Source organism: Geotrypetes seraphini, chromosome 18 (assembly GCF_902459505.1).
Source record: "Geotrypetes seraphini chromosome 18, aGeoSer1.1, whole genome shotgun sequence".
Lineage (NCBI taxonomy): Eukaryota > Metazoa > Chordata > Amphibia > Gymnophiona > Dermophiidae > Geotrypetes > Geotrypetes seraphini.
In genome coordinates, this window is record NC_047101.1 from 4,544,895 (window position 1) to 4,566,257 (window position 21,363).

Here is a 21,363-nt window from a genome sequence, read left to right on the forward strand (position 1 = left end):
AATGTAATGGGTCAATTTGACCAATTGAACAGTAGCAAATCGCCTGGCCTGGATGGTATACATCCCAGAGTGCTGATAAAATTGAAAAATGAACTTGCAGAGCTATTGTTAGTAATTTGTAATTTTTCTTTAAAATCCAGCATAGTACCGGAAGATTGGAGGGTGGCCAGTGTGACTCCAATTTTTAAAAAGGGTTCCAGAGGTGATCCGGCGAGTCTGACATCGATGTCAGGCAAAATGGTAGAGACGATTTTATAAAGAACAAAATGACAGAACATATACATAAGCATGGATTAATGAGAGAAAGCCAACACAGATTTAGTCAAGGAAAATCTTACCTCACATATCTACTGCATTTCTTTGAAGGGGTGAATGAACATTAATATTGTGTATTTGGATTTTCAAAAGGCATTTGACAAAGTAGCTCATGAAAGACCTCTGAGGAAATAAAGTCATAGGATAGGAGGTAATGCCCTATTATGGATTAAGAACTGCTTGAAAGAAAACAGAGTAGGTTTAAATGGTCAATATTTTCAATGGAGAAAGGTAAATAGTAAGGTTCCCCAGAGGGCTGTGCTAGGACTGCTTGTTTGGGGTTTTTTTAAAAACATATTTATCAATAATCTAGAAATGGGAATAAGTAGCGAGCAGTGTTCCCTCTAAGCGGGCGGGTGTTGTGAGCAAACTTTTTTCACCGTGAGCCAAAAATATCGGGCGCCAGCAAGTTATGAGCCAACTCGCCCGATTCTCCTCTCGCCGCCCTGCCATCTGCCGTACGCCTCTTCCGATCGTGCGCTGTGACGAGAAACGTGTGCGCTGCGATGTAATATTTTGTGCGCCAGCGCACGCCAGCGCAGCTTAGCGGGAACACTGGTTCAAATGGTTTTATTTATTTCCCCAAATTTATTTTTGTTATACGCATTGAAAATATTTGATATTGCGTTTAAATCAAAATCTCAATAAACTTGAAACGAGTGCCCGTGAGATTGTGGGAGGGTTAAATACTCAAAACTTAGAAGTTTTTGCTACGCCAGCTTTCTGGTATCTTTACATACAGTGGCGTACCTAGCATATGTAACATCCGGGGCCCATCATTTTTTGGCACCCCCCCCCCCCATCTGTAAGAAAAACATGATTTTTAGTAACAAACCACACGTCACACATGAGTACCTAGGAAAAGGCAGCATCTTACATATTGCAGTGAGCAGTACATCAATACACCCATTGTAAAACTAAACAAGCCAGACCAGCACAGATCAATCCTACACCGTCAATCCTAACAGAAAACCATGTCTTTCGAACACACAGAACACAGAAAACACCTTCGCCTAGTAAGGAATATATAATCACAAACTAACCCCTCCCTCTTTTACAAAACTGTAGTGTGGATTTTAGCTACGGAGGTAACAGCTCTGATGCTCATAAAATTCTGAGCATCAGAGCTGCTACCACCAAGGCTGGTGCTAAAAACGCTTCACAGTTTTGTAAAAGGGGGGATAAAATAAAAATACATAGACAAAGGTTAAATTGAACCAGCAAGAAGCTGGACTCTGCATACAATGCTTCACAGAAACAGTGACACATGTCTCCTAAAGCAATAAATAAATAGAAATTTTTTTCTACCTTTGTCTTCTGTGGTTTCTCCTTTCCTCATCTTCTTGTAACTCTCTTCCTTCCATTCACTGTCTGCCGTCTCTCTTCCCCTATATGGCATCTTCTCTCCTTCTCTGCCCCTTCCAGAAACTGTATGCCTCCCCCTTCCATCTCTCCTTTCACCCCATTGGTCTGGCATCTCTCTCCTCGCCTTCCCTCTCCCACACCTCTCCTCATAGTCTGGTATCTCCCCTTCCCTGATTCTCTGGCATCTCTCTCCTTTCCTTTTCTTCCATCTTTCGTTCCCCCTCCATGCTCTCACATCTCCCCCTTCCTTTTCCCTTAGACTGGCATACCTTCCTCCTACGCTCCAAGCCCTGGCATCTCCTTTAATTCCCTCCCTCATCTTCCTTCTCCCTCCAGCTGGGTACCGCAACACTCTTCCCTGCAGCTCTGCACTTCCCCACAATTGCCATGCTTCGGTTCCTCTTCTTCCTTCCTTCCTCCCCCCCCCCCCCCCGCGGGACCCTGCGGCACCATCAACTCTTACTCCCTCTAATGTCGGCCCTGCAGCTCCAGACTTCCTCGCACCTTCTCCCCTCCCCCTTTGGATCGCTATTATTTTAAATGTTATAGCCGCGGAGCTGTATCCATCAGTGGAGATGTCTAACCTCGGCCTGCCCCGGAACTCTTACTGCAGCAGCCGCCCGTCTAGGCAGGAACAGGAAGTCACTGTTGCAGTAAGAGTTCCGGGGCAGGCCGAGGTTAGACATCTCCACTGATGGATACAGCTCCGCGGCTATAACATTTAAAATAATAGCGATCCAAAGGGGGAGGGGAGAAGGTGCGAGGAAGTCTGGAGCTGCAGGGCCGACATTAGAGGGAGTAAGAGTTGATGGTGCCGCAGGGTCCCGCGGGGGGGGGGGGGGAGGAAGGAAGGAAGAAGAGGAACCGAAGCATGGCAATTGTGGGGAAGTGCAATCCCCCCAATGCGTCCCCTTACCTTACCTCCCCTTACCTTTGTGACGCGTGTGTGCGCTGTGAAGAGAAACTTTGCGCTGCGATGTAATATTTTGTGCGCGCGCGCAGGCCAACGCACCTTAGCGGGAACACTGGTAGCGAGATAATTAAATTTGCTGATGACAAAGTTATTAAATCACAAGAGGATTGTGAAAAATTGCAAGAGGGCTTTGGGATATTGGGCTTAGTTCCTTCATTATATACTCATTATACATTACATTGTGATTTATAGCAATTTTAAGCAAAAGGCAGTTTATTCACAGTTCTCTGTAAGGGGATTTGGGAAGCAATCGAGGTATCCTGGTTCAAGACACTGATGCTGGTCACTCTGCTTACCTGCCTGGGGTTGGTAGAGTAGTGCCATGTACATTGAAACAAGAAAGTCTTTGTTTTTTCAGTCATGAGGAGTGTTGGATCTCGCACTAGACCCAAAAGCCATGTAGAAAATGCCAGTTGTCATTTCCAGAGTGTATAATCCAGAGCATGAAATTGGATCTGATGCGTGAGGTGAAAGGTCACAGTGAGACAGAAGGTTAGGTTCACGTGGAACTGAAAGAAGCCATTATTCTTATTATAGAAGCCTTTGTCAAGGTTTAATGGATTAATGGAATTTAAGCAATATCCATTTCTACTAATACAGATAGGAATAGTCCCCATGTTCATCTCACACCGGAGGTGATAAGTGATTGTACAGTGTTTCTGCCCTTTTTGTGTGTACTTATGCAACAAAACCAGCACTGAAATCAGTTGACGACAAAGGCAAAAAAGGAATGACTTGCCCCTCCCAAAAGAAAATTGGCAGTACCCTGCTGCCCCCACCATGGCAGACAGATGGAATTTGCAGGGTGAAATTGATGTTGATGACACTGGTGGCAGAAAGAACTTTGGGCTGACAGTCTTTCTGTCACTTGGACCCTGGGAGCACATTAGAACATAAGAGTTGCCATTCTGGGACAGACAGAAGGTCCAACAGGGCCAATCCTGGTCCCAAGTACCTGGCAGAAACCCAAAGAGTAGCAACATTCCAGAGTTGGTATTGCGATGTCATAATGCTTCATTCCACCAATGCCTAAGAGCCAACCTCAGTGATATCACAATGGTTTGAGCTCACATAAGAACATAAGAATTGCCATACTGGAACAGACTGAAGGTGCAACAGTGGCCAAACCAAGTACCTAGCAAGATCCCAAGGAGTAAAATGGATTTTATGCTGCTTATCCTAGGAATAAGCAGTGGATTTCCCTATATCCATCTTAATAATGGTTTATGGACTTTTGTTTTAAGAAATTATCCAAACCTTGTTTTAAACCCTGCTAAGCTAACTGCTTTCACCACATTCCCCAGCACTGAATTCTGGAGTTTAATTGCATGTTGAATGAAGTCATGGGGTGGATAACAGAATGCTGAAAAAGAGGAAAAATGATGCAGACTTTGCTTGACCTTCAGTCTGGTGGTCTTCCCCTTTTCCTATTCAAGAGCCTCATTCCTTATTCCCCAAGCTGCTTCCTACACGCTCCCAAACACCTTGTGATACCCTCCTTTCTCCAAATGTGTTCACACTCTGCTAGGACTTTCTCTCTTTTTTTTCAGTACTTACCCCTACCCTCTGGAGTGCTGTTCTCCTGTGCTTGTGAACTGAACTTTTGTTTTTTAAGAGTCAAGGCTATCCTTAAAGCCTATTTTTTTCTCTAAGGTATTTCTATTTGAATCTAAATGTTTTCAGGCCTTCCTTCTCAGTTCCTACCCCCATTTAAAGCAACAACTCCCCCATCACTGTCCTATCACCTTCATTGCTCCTTCCCCACCTTTTGTGTGTCTCTTGAATTGATTATTTTTTTCTTTTTGGGTTTCAAATTTCCCCTTGACTCCCTTTTTTTTTTTTTTTTTTTTTTTTTTAATCTTTATTCGTTTTCATATCTTACAAGTGTATAATATTCAATCAAGAATTTTACAAATCACTTGACATTCTTATTTATAATCACCAAAGCATAAAAAGAACCCCTCTCCCACCCATCCCATCCATTAGGAATAAACCAATTAAAACAAATATCATATATCCCAATCCCACCCTACTTATATTCTTATAGAATAAAAAGGTGTTTAAGGTGTCTGATCATTAGAATATGTAATCAATGGCCCCCAAATCTTTTTAAAATTATAAGGAAGGAATAAGCTAAATATTGCAGTACTGAGGCTTATACGGATGCTGCAGGGACGGTGGGCTGGGGACGGGGTAGTGACAGGGACAGATTTTTTCCCTGTGTCATTCTCTAATCCACAATAAAGACGGCACCATGAACCAAACAAATTCTTCTCAGTCCAGGCCCTCACAGGGAAATCTGAGGCCAGGTTAGAGACTTTGTCATTGTATTAGCCTTTAAACTCTCATTAATAATGTTTTCCCCCTCATCTCAGCTGTTGCTGCTTTTCTTCATTACTGTTTCTCATTAGGTTCCTGGTAACTTCCACGTTTCTACTCACAGTGCCACCGCACAGCCTCAGAACCCCGACATGACGCACGTCATCCACAAATTGACATTTGGCGATACGCTACAGGTGAGCTCCTGGATCAGAAACTGTTACTTGCCTGTGTAAATATATGGCACAGGTTTGATTTTGTGGGGACAGAGATGGTAGAGGTACGTGGTAATGGGAACTTCTGAAAATGCAACAGCCCATGGCAGTGAGCGGTGTATAAGCCACTCTTAGCCATCAGCTGAACTGACCGTGGCATTTGTGGCTTCCAGCACTGAAGTTAACAGGTACCGACCAATATTCAGACTGGTGCCCAGTTAACTCGGATGGTATGCTGCTCTCATTAAGAGGTTCAAGGTAAAGCCTGACTGAATTTCAGTTTCAACACACCTACACCCCTAAACCTACACCAACACACCTAAACCTACACCCCTAAACACCCACACCTACACACATCTACACACCCACACCTACACACACCTACCCCTACACCTACATACACACCTACACCTGCACCTACACACTCACCTACACCTACACACCTACGCCTACACACCTCTGCGGTTTCTGGTTGAGTTTGTCAGACTCTACTTCAAGGTTTAAAAAAAAAAAAAAAGGCTTTGCAAACAGGTAGAAAAAACTCTTTTGTAGCCCTGAATCCGGAGACATAAGAATACTTTTATTAATTGAACTTTTTAAATTCTGTTTGGGTCTTTATCCTATTCTGTTATGGAGTTCCTTCTCAAATTTGATTCAAAACAAACATAAAACATACAAAGGTGATTTGAAAAGTTCATTAAAAAATCAAGTTAAATATTTTTTTTTAAAAACTGTTATTTCTGAACATAGTCTCCATTGAGGGCTATACACTTAATCTGGCAAGTTTCCAGTTTTTCCATCCTGTTGGGAGAATAGGTTTTCTCAATTTTTAAAAGATATCTGTTTAACTTTAACTTTTCAAACCATCTTCGTAACTTGCCTTAATCTATTAGTAAAAAAGATGCAAGTTAAATGCAAATCCCATAGGTGTATGCTTTCCAGCCTATGTAGTAGGATTAAGGGGGAGATGTGGACAGTTCTCCAGCATTCTTAGCTCCTGGAATGTGGGCTAGAAGACCTCTCTGGGTCTTGATAGGCAGATGTAATATCCAGTTTAAAGATGACAAAGTGACGAGTCTATAATCCAGAGATGACATTAGTTGAGAGCTTTGCCTGGTGAGATAGCTGGAACTGTACGTTTTCTATGAATAGTGGAAATGTTCACATTTAGAAAAGCAGGAACCAAACAAAACTCTTTAACTATAAATCGGTGGCATAAGCCATATCCAGGGTTGTTGGAATGAGTGCGAAATGCTCCCAGGGAGGTTAGACACAGATATAGAAGTGATCCACAGTTGGGAATAGTGCCAGCTTTTCCCATTGTGAGTAACGTATGAGATATTGGGACTGTGATACAGCATAAAGTCTAACCACAACTGTTAACTGATCCCTGGAAATGCTGGGAAATAAACAGTGAATGCATTCCCCCGCCCCTCCCCTTTCTCTTGCTATCTCACTCTCTTCCCATCATTCTCATAGCAACCCCACCTTTTTTATTATTATTATTTTAACTTCCAATCAGGGTGTATTGCAGCAGCGTTTTATTGATAGTGATCCCGAAAGAGTGATAGTCCCACAGAATAATATGGGAACCAGTTTACACACCCGTCAGATTCTCACACAGACCAGTATCACTATCTGTTCCACAGTTAATGATGGGACCAGGGTAATTAGAAAGTTGAGTATCACATGGAGGATGTCACCAGGCAACACAGAATATGACTATGCCTGAGCTTTGCTACTGGGTGCATTCTGAACGCCTTCATGAATTCAGCTGATTGCAAAAAAAGTGTTTTTGCGCAGCATAGAATTAAGCTGTTGAATCTTTTGCCAAAGGATGTGGTCAAGGCAACTAAAATAGCTCTTTTTGTTTCATCATTAAAGATAGATGCTCTGAAAGATGTCTGAGGCACTGTATCTCCCAAGTGCCCAGTAAAAGCCCTGAGAATCTTAACACATTCACTTGTACTCGCATAGCAAGACTGCCATAATTCTCTGTTCAAGGATGTTCAGCTTCTGGATATTTGGAGAATTAAAATCATTCAAATTGCTGCTACTGAACTTTAAAAATGTGAAGAAAATATAAGGGATTAAGAGTATTGGCTCTCCGTCACTAACGGAATCACTTTCAAGATACCAATGCTGATCCATCCAACACGTCATTCAGATCTACGAGCATTCTTATCACAGCTTCTCATACTTCACTGTGCCTCTTAAGCGCTGAGGGCCAGATTCTGTAATTGGCACCAAAAAATATAGGTACCTAATATTGAATTAATCACACTTAGGCGCCTATTACAGAATCTCCCCTAACTGAAACTAGTGGCACTTAAGTCTTTCTCCACTCCTAAACATGCCTACTTTGAGCACTATGCAATAGGCACCTGTATTTTGTAGTATAGCGCGTAAGAAGACAGGTGCATATCTCCCAGTTTTGAGGAAGCAGTGCAGAGCTGGCTGGATGCTGAAAAGATCGCTTCTGTCCTGCACCGCTGGCCACGACATTCCTGGAGGCAGCCGTCCAGGACGATGATCTTCTAATGGGATGGCTTATCTACGATGCCTATAGATAGGCTGCCCCATATAAGGAAGCCGCACCCACTGCAGGAGATTGTAAAACCCATGTATATGGGGAAATACGGTAGTAGTATTGTAAATTGCTGTGAAGACACAACCATTGGCAATATATCAAATATAAATAAATTTAAGCTTCTTAGCGGGATCCAGTGGTGTGGTAGCTATGTTAGTCCTCAATTAAAGGTACTAAATACAAATAAAACAAAGAGAAGAAAATAAGATGATACCTTATTTATTGGATTAACTTTTAGTACAGTGTGACTATCTTTCAAAAGCACTACCACCTTCAACAGGCTTGGTAAGTTCCTGGAAGAAAAGTCTTAAAAAAAATTATAGGCCAGGTAGACTTGGAAGAACCATTGTTCGTCTCTGGAAATAAGCTATGAGAAATAGATCAACTTTGTGGGTATCTGTGACCCAGACTGGCCACAGTTGGAAAAAGGATGTTGGGTTTGATGGACCATGATCTGACTTAGCATGGCTTCTCTTATCCTTAAGATGCGATTTTGTATACCAGAGACTGTATCTGGGAGAGAGCAGATACAGTTTGCTAAGTAATCTTTGTCCTTGGAGGACTGTTTAGAGGGACTTCAGGGTTAAATCAGTTAGGGCCAAACAGCATCTGGCATGTGATTTGGCAGCACAGAGCAAGCTGATTCTGTTGCATGGTGTTATTTGGATTTGTATAATCTGAATAATCGTAGTAGAGATGGGGTCACTGAAGTCTTCTCAGCTATTTGGCAAGTTTTATGTTCAGATGGGGACTAAATCAAACTGGGTGAGACCAAAGGTCCATCAAGCACGGTATCCTCTTTTCCAACAGTGGCCAAACCAGGTTACAGGTTCCTCCTGATAGGATCCCAAAGAATAGCAAGATTCTGGAATCCCAAATAACAGCGTTTTATGCTGCTTAGCTCCAGGTGGTCTTTTGGCTTCTCCAGGATTTTGTCCAGCCCTTTTAATTCTAAACTCAGCTGCACTAATTCATTTACCACATCCTTTGGCAATGAATTCCAGAGCTTAATTAGGCACTGAGTAATAGATGTATGAGGTGCGGCTAGTGAATTTCTTGAGTCATTGGTATTAGGCTTTCAGAACAACAGGCAGCATTTACTTGCTAATAAGAAGGCCCAGGTTAGCTGAATTCAGGCCAGGGTCTAGGTGACATCTATCCTCCCATCAAAAGCTATGGCTTGTCTGAGCTTTCAAATATAGAACCACCAGAGAGACATAATGCTGTAGGAACCTTGATCTTGTAGAATCTCCTGTTGGTGTGCATTGCTCTTACCGTGACATCCCTGATGCAAGGACCTAAGTCTGATTTCTTTCCAATGTATTTCGGTGGAGCAGAGCTCCTGAGCACTGTAGAGGAATTGGTTGTATGGATGAATAATGAAGCTAAAAAGAGATTTTTAAAAAAAATTTTTATTTAGGTAATACCATTTCAGTAGAACCTCAAGATACGTTCAGATAATAATATTCCCTATTCCTGGAGGACTCGCAATCTAAGTTCGTATATGAGATAGTGGAGGGTTAAGTGACTTACCCAAGGTCACAAGGAGTGCCAATGGGATTTGAGCCCTGGCTTCCCTTATTCTCATCTGGCTGCTCTAAACATTAAGCTGCTTTTCCATATGTTGCTCAGGGAGGCCTCCCAGCAATCTGTGAGGATTCTCTTTTCCCTTGCATATAGCATTCTCTGCAGCAGAGTTGCATATTCTTAACTGTACAACAAAATATTGTCTGCAAATTCCATGTGTGTGTAGGTGGAATTGCCTCCCGACTCCCTTTTTTTTGTTCTAGGCACCCAACGTTCATGGAGCATTCAATGCATTAGGAGGAGCAGAGCGGCTCACGTCAAACCGTATGCATCTTTTCTTAACTTTCCTTCAGGTAGTCCTGCAGAGGGTAGTATGGCTAGTTAAGAGAATGTAGGGGCACTGGACATTGTAGTTGAGATCGCCATGTTCCTCTGATCTTTCTTTTTAAAAGTATACCTCAGTGACTCATGTGGATTAACATTGCATAACTTTTGGAGGAGTTTGACCAATTCCAGGTGCTGTTGCAGTCAGAGCAGTATCTAGCATGCTGTTTTTCCTTTGGAATCAGCATGACATGTCCACATGAGTGAAGAGCCAAACCAGGTCAGCTACAGGGAAGAATGTAAGCCAGCTGTTAATGAGCTTGCAGACTTTATAGTGATGCAATGAGATTCAGCCTTCATGACCTTTGCAGGCAAGATAAGATGATATATAAAAATACATTTTGAGGAATATTGGAATTAGTTATTGGATCATGTGAAATGCAGACCAGAATGAGACAAGTGATGGTTTGCAGTCTGAGGTAGCTGCTTGAGCCAGGCTGTTTCATGCCTAACCCCAATGCATTCTGGGATTCAGGATCTTGTTCTTTATATTGTGTGTTTTTATTAGCCTCCCATAGAGACAGAATGGGAGATAAGCTTTGGTGAATGAGGCCTACAGTCTCTCTCTCATAGGTATAGAGAACTCTTTAAATATAAGAATAGCCATAACGGGTCAGACCGTTGGCCCATCTAGCCCGGTATCCTGCTACCAATCAAGATCACGAGTACCTGCAGAATCCCAAAAAGAGTAGCAAGATTCCATGCTACCAATCCCAGTGCAAGCAAACAGCATGGACCAGTTTAAAGCCCATATTCTAGAGTACCTATGATGAGAAGGGTGTCACACTCAGGCAGTTGGTTTTTAAGGTGCCTACATTGAATATGCATGAGAGAAATTTGCATGCAGTGGAGGCAGTGTATGCCAGTCTCTGTTGTGTTTTCAGTGTGGATATCCTGAAAATTGTGCTGTCTATGGATTGTCTAGAATTGGTTTGGGAACCACAGATTTAAACTAAAAAATTGGCTCACTTGTTTGGATTTTGTAGTAGGGTAAGCAGAGGAAACTAATTAATATCACTAATTTAAACCCTTTTCTCTCTTTCTTTCTGTTTGTTTCCACAGCCTTGGCTTCTCATGACTATATATTAAAGATAGTACCAACAGTATTTGAAAACATGAAGGGGATGCACCGGTATTCATACCAGTACACGGTAGCTAATAAGGTGAGTGCAATGGGAAGGGGCCAAAACAGATTCCTCTCAATGTGGGGGACAGAAAAAGAATGTTTGTAATTTTATTCTCCATGTTGGGTGATCATCTGTTTAGGGAAGGTTTATAAAAATTATAAAAATACACTCATATTTTCTGTAATCAGTCTGGCCGTTGCCTGCCATGGCTCACATCAGGCTTGTGTGATCTTTCTTGTATAACATGTGCAGCCTAATTGTGAGTAGAGCTGTTGGGGGACTGAGAGCAGAGAATGAAACAAGGACAAATTTGTCCTCTTCCAAGCGGGATCTATCTCCATCCCTGTCCCTGCTCCATCCCTGCAAGCTCTGTCCTTATCTGCACAAGCCATGAGGATGAGGATAGAGCTTGCAGGGATAGAGAGAGACCCCAGAAGGACAAATCTGTCCCAGTGTTATTCTCTAACAGGGAGGGAGCTATACACTGGCCCCCAGGTTATACTCTCTCCAGCTGTTTGGTTTGTTTACTGCATCCATCCCAGTGAAATGCAATCTGTATATGTGTTTGTGCCTATTTAGAATATCACACTAAGAAAGGAGCTAGAAACAGAGCAAATAGAAGAATGGTTACATTCAGAACTCTCTCTAGAGGTGGAAGTTCTGTCTTTAAAATGTCCTCTTTTAGTCTCCTTAAATTGTCATTCATTAGTAACTCAGCAGAAATAAAGTGGGGAGCACTGTGGTTTGCAGAAGCTGCCTCCAGAACATGTTTCTTGCTTCTAAACTTTATGCCTTTCTTCTCACTGAAGGAATATGTGGCCTACAGCCACACAGGACGTATTATTCCTGCTATCTGGTTTCGCTATGATCTGAGTCCCATCACAGTCAAGTACACAGAGAGGCGGCAGCCCTTGTACAGGTTTATTACCACGGTGAGTTAACTGGTTAGGAGTGAGAAGAATGCAGGAAGGGGGCGGCAGACATTTCACTTGTATCCTGCTACTGGTAGCATACCAACCAAGAGACACATTGGGAGGTGTGAAGTGCAGCTGAGCAGCGTCACCAGTTTAAAACAACTAAAAACCCTTGCCAGAGGGCAGGAAACTTCTTGCTCTTGAGATGACTCTTTTATACACTTCATTAACTCATATTTTGCCCTCCAATTCTACTGCCAAAGAATGGATTTAGGACCTGAAAGGGGGACAAAAGGGCTAGATACACTAAAGTCAGCGATCGTCGCTAAACCTGTTTTCCCAGCTTTAGCGATGATCGCTTTTACTGACCCGATGCACAAAACTGCTCACTGCGTGCTTTTCCCCTCAATCACCCATTATCGGATCCGTCCATGTAAATTTGCTAAAACCCCATGCAAAGTAGCCCTCTACAATGACCCCCGACGAATGCAGCACTGGGAATCTTCTGCCCCCCCCCCCCAACGAGAGAAAATTGCCCACTCCCTGCTGTCCACTGAGGCCCCCTCCCCCCGAACCATCCTCTACTTTTCTGCTGATGAAGACCCCTCCCCCTTCCTCCTGAAAATAAAGACAGAAGGATGCCCACTCTCTCCTGCCATTGGATGCTCCCCTGAACCCTCCCCCCTTACTTTTGTTAGATGTTGGGAGCTGTAAGAAAGCATGTTCCCCCCCAGCTCCAAGCCCCATGGAAAATGACAGGCCTTCCTCTCCCCGGTATACTATTTGATGCATGGGGAGGAGCCTAAGGCCCCTCCCCTTGGAAGGGTTCTTAGGCATCTGAGCCAATTAGGGCCTTAAGCTCCTCCCTCTGTATCCCATGTGATACACAGGGAGGGGCCTAAGGAATGTGCAAATTAGGACCTTAGGCCCCTCCCCATGGGTCCAGGACCCAGATGGGGGCATTTGGCCAGGCAGAAATGAGTAGGCATCCCTTCTGCCCATAGTGGGGGGGGGTTGTTGGGGAGGGCTATCAGTGCAGAGAGAGGGCTTTTTTCTTTTTTTTTTTAATGAGCCAGATTGTGTCAATCACTCACTGAGCGATTGATCTGTCAAGTTTCAAGTTTATTGGTTTTTAATATACCGACCATCAGCAAGTATCTGGCCAGTGTACAATAAAAATAATATGAGAAAATTGGATAAATAGGTAATTTAAGAACATTCTAAGTGCACACTGAGGACATTAACTAGACAAACTTGAAAGTGAGGCAAAATGGGGAGGATGGGGGAAAGTTACATGTTAAAAGAAGAAGGGAGAAAGAGGGAAGAGGGAAAAAACAAATGGGATGGGATCGCTTTATGAAAGCGGTTGGTGAGATATAAAAGAAGAAAAAAAGAAAAAGGTAAAGAGAGAAGGAAAAGAAAAATTATATGTGTTTAAGGTAAAATCTAAAAACAAGAATAAGCATCGCTAAATAGGAAGGTCTTCAAGTTTATTTTAAATTTGTCGAGTTGATTTTCAAATCGGAGTAGCTGTGGTAGAGCATTCCACAAGGTGGGAGCTATGACTGCAAAGTTTGTTTTCCTGGTGTAGAAGCAATCTTTTAAAGAAGGGATTGATAAGAGTTTCTGATCTGCTGACCGAAGGAGGCGTACTGAGCGTTGTGGAATGAGGAGATTATCTAGGTATGAGGGCAGGTGAAAAAGTCTGATTTTGAATGTGAGCAGAATAGTTTTATAAGTGATTCGGTGTGTAATTGGGAGCCAGTGTGCTTCTTTTAGTAAAGGGGTAACGTGATCAAATTTTCTGGCTTTATAGATGAGTTTTATTGCAGTGTTTTGAATTAGTTGTAGACGTCGAATTTCTTTTTGAGGAAGTCCGTTATAAAGAGAGTTGCAATAATCAAGGTGGGTGATAACTAGAGAATGAATTAGAATTTTGATCGCATCTGTCTCTAAGATAGAAGTTAGAGAGCTGATAAGACGAAGTTTGAAAAAGCAAATCTTAGCGACCGAACTGATGTGATCGTGGAAAGTGAGATCTTTATCTATGATAACTCCTAGTAGTTTTATTTTTGGTTCTATTTTTATAGGAATGGATTTGATGGATATTATTCCTGATAGAGTCTCACTATTGTCAGGTTTGCATGCAAACTTGGTAGCGCATCGATTGCTGTACTAGAATTGGCCGGCAGTGATCCATTTGGCATTACCGACTGACTTTATTGCATCTAGCCCCAAATCATTGAGGCTGAAAGTTATGTTCATACTGATGATCTCTTGCAAATGACACTGTTGTTATGCCAGTCCCCCCACCCCCGCAATAACTATGTAGTCCCAAAGGCTATATATTCTCTGTGCTCATCCCACTGATCTGCACATGAGTCCTTTCAATGGCTCCATAATGGATTTTGTTTGCTTGGAAAGAGTTGGGCCTGTGGCAGAGATCATCATGTACTTCTGACTCATCCTGCCTTGTGTGATCCCTCTTCTTTATGGTGATGGGCTTCCAGCTTTTATCCTTTTACAAAGTCACATTTTCCAGAGCATTGTGTCATTCGTACATTGACTGACTTTTAGTCTCCTGTCATTTCCTTGCAAAAGCAGCAACAGGCATGTGATGAAGTTAGGTTAGATTTTTGGTGCTTGTAGCTTTCTCTGGGGTCTGCCCAGCTTTCTGGGCATGAGATCAGGTACATCACCAGAGAGGACAGTGAGAACGCAACTGTTACTATACACATGCACTCCCCAGCCCTTTAAACGGTGCAGCTATTTATTTCAGCTACACCATTCTGTTAATGTTCTGCTCTAAATAAATACAGTCTCTTTTTCCTGTTTCCCTATTCATCCCATCCTCTCTTGGTAAGAACATAAGTCTAGCCATACTGGGTCAGACCAGTGGTCAATCTAGCTCAGTATTCTGTTTCCAATAGTGGCGAATTCAGGTCACAAGTACCCGGCATAAACCCAGATAATACCAACATTCCTTGCTACTGATCCAGGACGAGCCGTGGCTTTCCCCATGTCTGTCTCAATAGCAGACTCTGGAGTTTTCCTCCAGAAACTTGTCCAAACCTACTTTAAACCTAGCTATTGATGTTACCATATCCTTTTACATTGAATTCCAGAGCTTAACTAGTCTTCCTGCTGCTGGTACAATTACTTCACTTTTTACCCAAATGACAGTAACAGTTGTGGCAGGGAGAGTCCTGTCATGCTGGAAGAAACCCTGCAGAATTTATCCCCAGTGAAAGGTAACCCAAAAGTGACCCGATTATACTTGCTCGGTTCTAGTGTAGGAAATGCTAAAAGCAAAGAACTACAAGGACCAGAATGCACCAGGCAGGTGATAGCAAAACCCACAAAGGGATTAGCTCCTGTAATCAGCTCTGCTGGGGGCAGGGTTAATGAGCAGGGAAGCTATCCAGGCTCATTAGCAAAGCACCAGAGAACCACAGGTGTTTTTAGGGACAATCAGCCCATGCTAGGGAAAAGGGAAAATTCACACTAAACACCTGTACTGGATCTTTTATTTTGATGCAGATACCCCTTTACCCCTCCATGCCTCATTCAACCACTTGGCTGAGGCTTGGATGACCCAGGTTATGGCTCGGGCTACTTCAGTCCAGGTCTTACTCTGTCACACAGTCCAACAATGGAGTCAGCAGCTCATATTTTAATCATAATAGCATGAGTTAGGAATATTTTGTCTAACTTCTAACAGGCAGATGATAGATATTTGTTGTCCAGAGCTGGTAGTTATGCATGCCAACTCTCTACTGGGTGATATAAGGAGGTAGTGATCAGTGACATGTGAGGCCTGGATGGTAGCAGGGTGGGTACGCTGTCCTTTAGACCTATCTGAACTTCACTCCTGTTGTGTGTTGTAATACTCAAGGGAAGCACCTGTAAAGACATTAGCTATGACAGTACTTGGAACACTGTTTTTGCCATTCAGTTTCTGCAGCTTAACAATCTTATAAGCAGGGTCTTTTCTTGCACACCCTTTAATCATTTTTTTCTCCTGTACCTTGTACAGAACTTAATTCTTGGCAGTCTGCACCTGAGTTCCAACAAGCTTCTTTCCGTCTGCAGTGCAGAGCGCACACACTGTGTGTAATTGCACTAACGGAAATCGGTGGCCCGCTGGCTCTGTGCTTTAAATAGAAATCTAGTTTGACCAGCTGAGCTGCATTAAAGTACAGTATGAATTTGTTCTTTTAATCCATCTTTTCATCTTGCCTGGTAAACAATTCACTATATTTTTCGTTTGGTTAAACTTCCATGCCAGAGCTTTCTCATGTGATTGTAATCCTGTTTCTCATGCAGTCACATGATACACTCCTGCCCAAAGGAACCATTGAGGACACTGAGGGTTCTCCAGTGCCTTTATCAGTGGCGTAGTCATGGACCGTTCTAATGTGTTGACTTTTTTTTTTTTTTTTTTTTTTTCCATCCCATCCACAGCTGCTTGGTCTGGTTACAGAACAATGGGATATCCCAGAAAACTCTTTTCCTACTTTCTAAAGCTATGTCTAAGGTTTATCAACTGGCTTCTGATTTTCAGCAAGTTTTTGAACAGCCTAAGATAGATTCCACCGTGGTGCAGGTTATCCGGTGCACAGTCCTACCTAGTGATGGGGGAGTGATGCTTAAGGATTTTCAGGATTTCAGAGTTGACATATGTTGAAAAAGCTTTTTGTAGTAGCATCTTTAGGTATCAAAGTGGTGGCGGCAGCAGCAGCCTCTTCCTTTAAGGCACGTGCCTGTCATATGAGACTGCGTAGTGCATCCTCTGTGGAGGTGCATGCCTGTCCTGTGCTGGACTGTGTGGTTTATGTGGCAGATGCCCTTTATGATCTAATTCGAGTTCTTAGTAAAGTCTCTGCTTATGCTGTGTTTGTGTGGTAAACTCTTTAGATCCGTCATTGGACTGAGGATGCTGCCTCCCAGGCCACTTTAAGTAGACTTCCTTTCAAGGACCAGCTTCTTTTTGGTAAAGGTCTGGATGATCTCATGACCAGTGTTGCTAAGCGCCGCCGTAAGTCTCTCCCTGTGAACAAGTCTCGCCGTACTTCGGGAGGGGATCGTAGTAATTTTCGTTCCTCCTGCAGGTTTCATCGGGGATCTGCGGGATCTTCTTCCCAGCTATATTCCCAGGGCTTCCACCCTCGTTACAACAGTTCCAATTCTAGGCGTCCTCAAGCCTCAAGTTCCCGAGCAGCTGCTGCTGCTTCTAAAGAGCTCCAATGACGCCAGAGGTCAGGCGGGGCTTCCTCATAATGGAGGCCACCTTTCTCAGTTTTATCAGGAGTGGACTTGTATTTCCTCAGATCACTGGGTGCTGGACATCATTTTGGAGAGGCACAAGATAAACTTCTTTTGCCTGCCTCTGGATTTGTTTCTGGACTCTCCGGCAGGTCGGCCAGAAAAGGAGTCCAGGGTCCACACTACTCTGCAAGTTGATTTTCTAGTTTGCGGTGCTGCTCTTCATAACGTCCCGATGCAGTTTATAGTTTGCAAGTTCCTCATGAGAGCAATATTTTAAACACCTCAAACAAAAAAACAAATGACTCTTTAAATAATAAATGTGTTACTCTGATAACTCTGCTTTAATAATAATAATAATAGCTTTATTTGTATCCTGCTATACTTTGTGGTTCAGAGCAGTTCACATCAAGATAAACTGCATAATATTTAGTGAGAATACATCAAAACACTTGACAAATCACAGGGCATAAAAGTACACCAGTGTAGGTGGTGAAAGTCAAACCAGTAAGAAATTCAAACAAATCTGTTAAATAAATGGGTCTAAAAGGATCTTCTAGATATGAAAATGAATTCAGAAGTAGATCACTTCAGGTTTTATTCCAAATACCTGCCTGAAAAGATAGTGTTTAATCAAGGTATCTTTTATACTGGCAGCCTTTAAGAGTTGGAAATGAGAGCAAAGTCTTTCTACATGAGAAATGAGTTTTATCTAAAAGTCTCTCCTCCTCTGAGAACAGCCATGCTGACTAGGTTCTTCACCCTAGCTACTTACCTGCTTTGCTTTCTTATTTTGCTCTTCTCTAGCCTCCTCCTAAGGTGATAACAGAGGGCCTCTGATTTCCCGTTCACGTTGGAACAGCAGGCAAAGAACCTATATGCAACCATGAGTTAGAGATCCCAAAGTGTGTGATCATTTTAATTTCACAACATTGTGTGGCACTTAACTTTCTCACATATTTCCAGCCGATCCCCTCTACATGCTCTGATATGTCTTGCTCTTGTGTTCCAGATCTGTGCCATCATTGGTGGGACGTTCACTGTGGCTGGGATTTTGGACTCCTGTATTTTCACAGCATCAGAAGCCTGGAAGAAGATTCAGCTGGGCAAAATGCAGTAGCGGGAGATAGTGTAACTCCCAAAAGAACTTAAAACTAATTCAGACCCATTTTGTCTTTGATTTTATATAGGGAATAAATGTTAAAACTTTAAAAAAGGTATTCTTGTGTCAGAATAACCCTTGAATGCCAGACTCGTTCACAGAGTTTTTTATTCTTAGGGCAGCTGTTTAAATCGGTAAATGAGATTAATTAGGGATTTTTCCAGCCAAATTTTCTGCAGGTGAGTGTGTAAAATGTAAATACATTTTATTGGACAAAGATGTGTGTAGTTTTTAAGATGTTGCTGAAATATTCCTTGCTCCATCTTTGTCCCCTGTAGATTCAACCATAGATTCCTAGGGCCAAGCTGTCTACTCCCTACTGCATGTATGTCAATGAGGTGCCTTGGGCTGCAAACTGTAGCAGCTCTGAGTTTAGGAAGAAAGCTTGGCCACAGGCTGCGCCAGCTGTAATAAATAGGCGGAAGCCTGCACTTCATCCTGGAGCCAGGAATTCATTTTGCACCTCTGAGGATAGGCTCTTAGGCCATACCCTGATGAGGACCAGCTGTGCCCATCTTTCCAGCACTGGGTGCTCTGTGTCTTCTGAGTTAAACAGGTGTGTCATCTAACAGAACCCTGCCTGAAAATGTTAGCAGCATACAATATGTTCCTTTCATGGGCAATGGGGTTTGGTAGTGCAGTTTATAATTTTTAAAATGCAGATAGAATTTAAAATTCTGTGGGGTGGGGTCATTTTAAGAAATCGGTCAGTGTCTGTCACTAGGTAAGCAGTTCTGCTTTTATCCCATTACATCTGTGTACTTGTGCTGTTTTTCATGAAACTGAAGCACAAAATATAGGCTGTGTTGGCAGAAAAGGTCCCAAGAACTGCTTTGACCCAGTATTACCAAGGGCCATCGAGGCCAGTATCCTGTTGCGGACGTGGCACAATCCCACTGAGCAGAAAGATTCCATGCTGCTTATTCCAGGGATAAGCACTGGCTTTCCCTAAGTCTACCTGGTCAAAAAGGTCCATGATTGATTTGAGCACATACTTGTGCAATGCTGTAGATTCAAGTTAATTTTACTTTTTCTTTCTTTGCAATTACAAATCTTTTGTGATTTCTTGAACTGTTACTGTCTTTAGTCTCCCCCTGACTTTGTGAATAAATATTTTCTGATCTTACCCCTGAGTCTGGCCCTATTGGGACCTCATTATTGTGAATTTGTCCTAGAATTTCCTTTTCACTGGGTGGGTTGACCTTTTTCTTTATGCATTATTTGTACCTTTCCATGTATGTACTGTCTCTTGGATCTCTCCCCATGAAGTAAAAAGACCTAAAGATGAATATCCTATATGCCCATCATTATTGTTGTAGTGTATAGATCCATTGGTAGGGGGGAGCTGTTATATCACCTCCTAGGGCCAGTGCTTCCATTACATTAGGCAAAGTAGCTGATCACCTGGAGCACTGAAATTTGGGAGGTGGCAAAAGAATGGACAGCTTGGACAAGTATAAAAATCCCCCTCTTAACAGCTGGCAGAACAGCAGCTAAACAAGAAAGTGAAGGGTCTTCGGCGCATGTCCTACATTCCCATCCACTTTCAAATAGACTTCTTAAGGAGTGGACAGAAATGCCACCGTCCATGGGCTGAAGCCCCATTCTTGTATAATTGTTTGCATGTTCTTGCTGTTCCACTTGCAGCAAGGAACAGAAGAGGAGAAAGGAAGAGATGCTGGACCACTGAGGAGGGGGATTGTTAATGTATGGGTGGAGAGGATGCACAGAAATCACTCCATAACTGCTACTGTCTTTGTTCAGTATTACTTCAAAATGTCGTTTGACTGGCTAGCCTAGACACCCTCATGAACAGAATTCCTTTAGTCACTAATAAAATGTGTATATCTGAAAGTGGAGTAAAGCATCTTGTGCTCCTTATAATTGACCACAGATGTTTTCATTCCTAAAAACCCTTTGTTGCAATTATGAATGTAGTGGACATGCTGGACTTTATATACAGTTCTGTTGGATTGCAGCTCTATATGCAAAGGATTGCCTTCTTTGACAAAGTCTTTTCAGGGTTGAATTCCTTTTAGAAGTAGATCCTGTAGAAAGGCTTGGCAAAATGAGCTACATTGTTTTATACTAGCTAACTTTGCCTCTTACCTTTTTAATAAATGATATCCCTGCTGTGTTCTAAAAAGGAGAAATATGAGTCCCAGCAGCAGCCAGTCTGATGCATTCTTTGCTGGATCATTCATAGAAAAGGAATGACATGCTTAAACAATCCATTTTTTAATATATTTTGAAAGTAACAAAGGTATGTATTCAGGAGAAATTCCAGCTACAGTGCCAATCTTTTAAGTGTGTGCGCTGGCCAAAAATGGGAGCTATGTAGGCTTTGAGCCGGGAGAGGGAAGGGACTAAAATGGTTTCAACCTTGTATATATTTCATTATTTTAGTGAGATACATACTAAGATAATCCTTCAGGAAATGACATCATGCTGGTATTGACCCTAACTAAAGTGTGCCTATTATCTATGGGCCAGTGAGGCATTCTTCACATTTTGCCCTTTTTTGGGTGTGAGAGGTTAGCAGGGTGTGTTTGACCCTCCTAGGAAGGAGAAGTGGTAGCCTTGTCTCTTAACAGGGGAAGGGTGTAACAAACAAGAGGTTTGTCCAAGAGATGACATCAAGAGGTTTGAGCCTGCAGTCAGTTTGGCATTTTTCAATTAGAAAGTACATTTCAAGTAAAGCCAATGGAAGAAATGTGTTTTTCAACCTTTAAATTGCCACCTTTGCTCAGTATTCTAGAGCAATACACAAACTGTGTTATTTTATGATAGAAATATCATTTTCTGCTTGGCAATACATTTTAATACAATACTTGAAGTGTATGCCACAGATCTCAGACATTTTTTGATTGGATAGAAGTGGACTTTTTCATATGATATAAATGATCCAATTTGGAGCATAAAGGTAATCTTTTTAGCATTTGTCCTGCTTTGCTTCTGCACAGAAATACTTCAAGCTAGTCTTTCATCTGACCAGATGAGTATCAACTATTCTCTTCTAGGAATGGCTAGCCAGCAAATGTTTGTTTAATGTTATTTTGTGTGTCATTTCCAGGAACATTCATTTTATTTATTTCCATTTGGCCATTTTGTTTCAAGGAAGTAAAGTTAAGAGAACACTTTTCTGAAGTAGTACGTGCGTATTTGTGCATGAAGGGGACATTGGGAAATTACAGACCGGTATGCCTG

At 42.4% G+C, this 21,363-nt stretch overlaps 1 protein-coding gene across 1 annotated transcript in view; it reads left to right on the top strand.

The window, feature by feature from the left end:
* The window catches only part of ERGIC1 (endoplasmic reticulum-golgi intermediate compartment 1), a 62,944-nt gene extending 43,560 nt beyond the window's left edge, over positions 1–19,384 (top strand). The window contains exons 6-10 of the mRNA XM_033926967.1: positions 5,065–5,169; positions 9,568–9,628; positions 10,751–10,851; positions 11,625–11,747; positions 18,007–19,384. Coding sequence (XP_033782858.1) covers positions 5,065–5,169; positions 9,568–9,628; positions 10,751–10,851; positions 11,625–11,747; positions 18,007–18,114 — 498 coding nt within the window. The 3' untranslated portion in view covers positions 18,115–19,384. The remainder of the gene's footprint in view (positions 1–5,064; positions 5,170–9,567; positions 9,629–10,750; positions 10,852–11,624; positions 11,748–18,006) is intronic.
* The last annotated feature ends 1,979 nt before the right edge of the window (positions 19,385–21,363 follow it).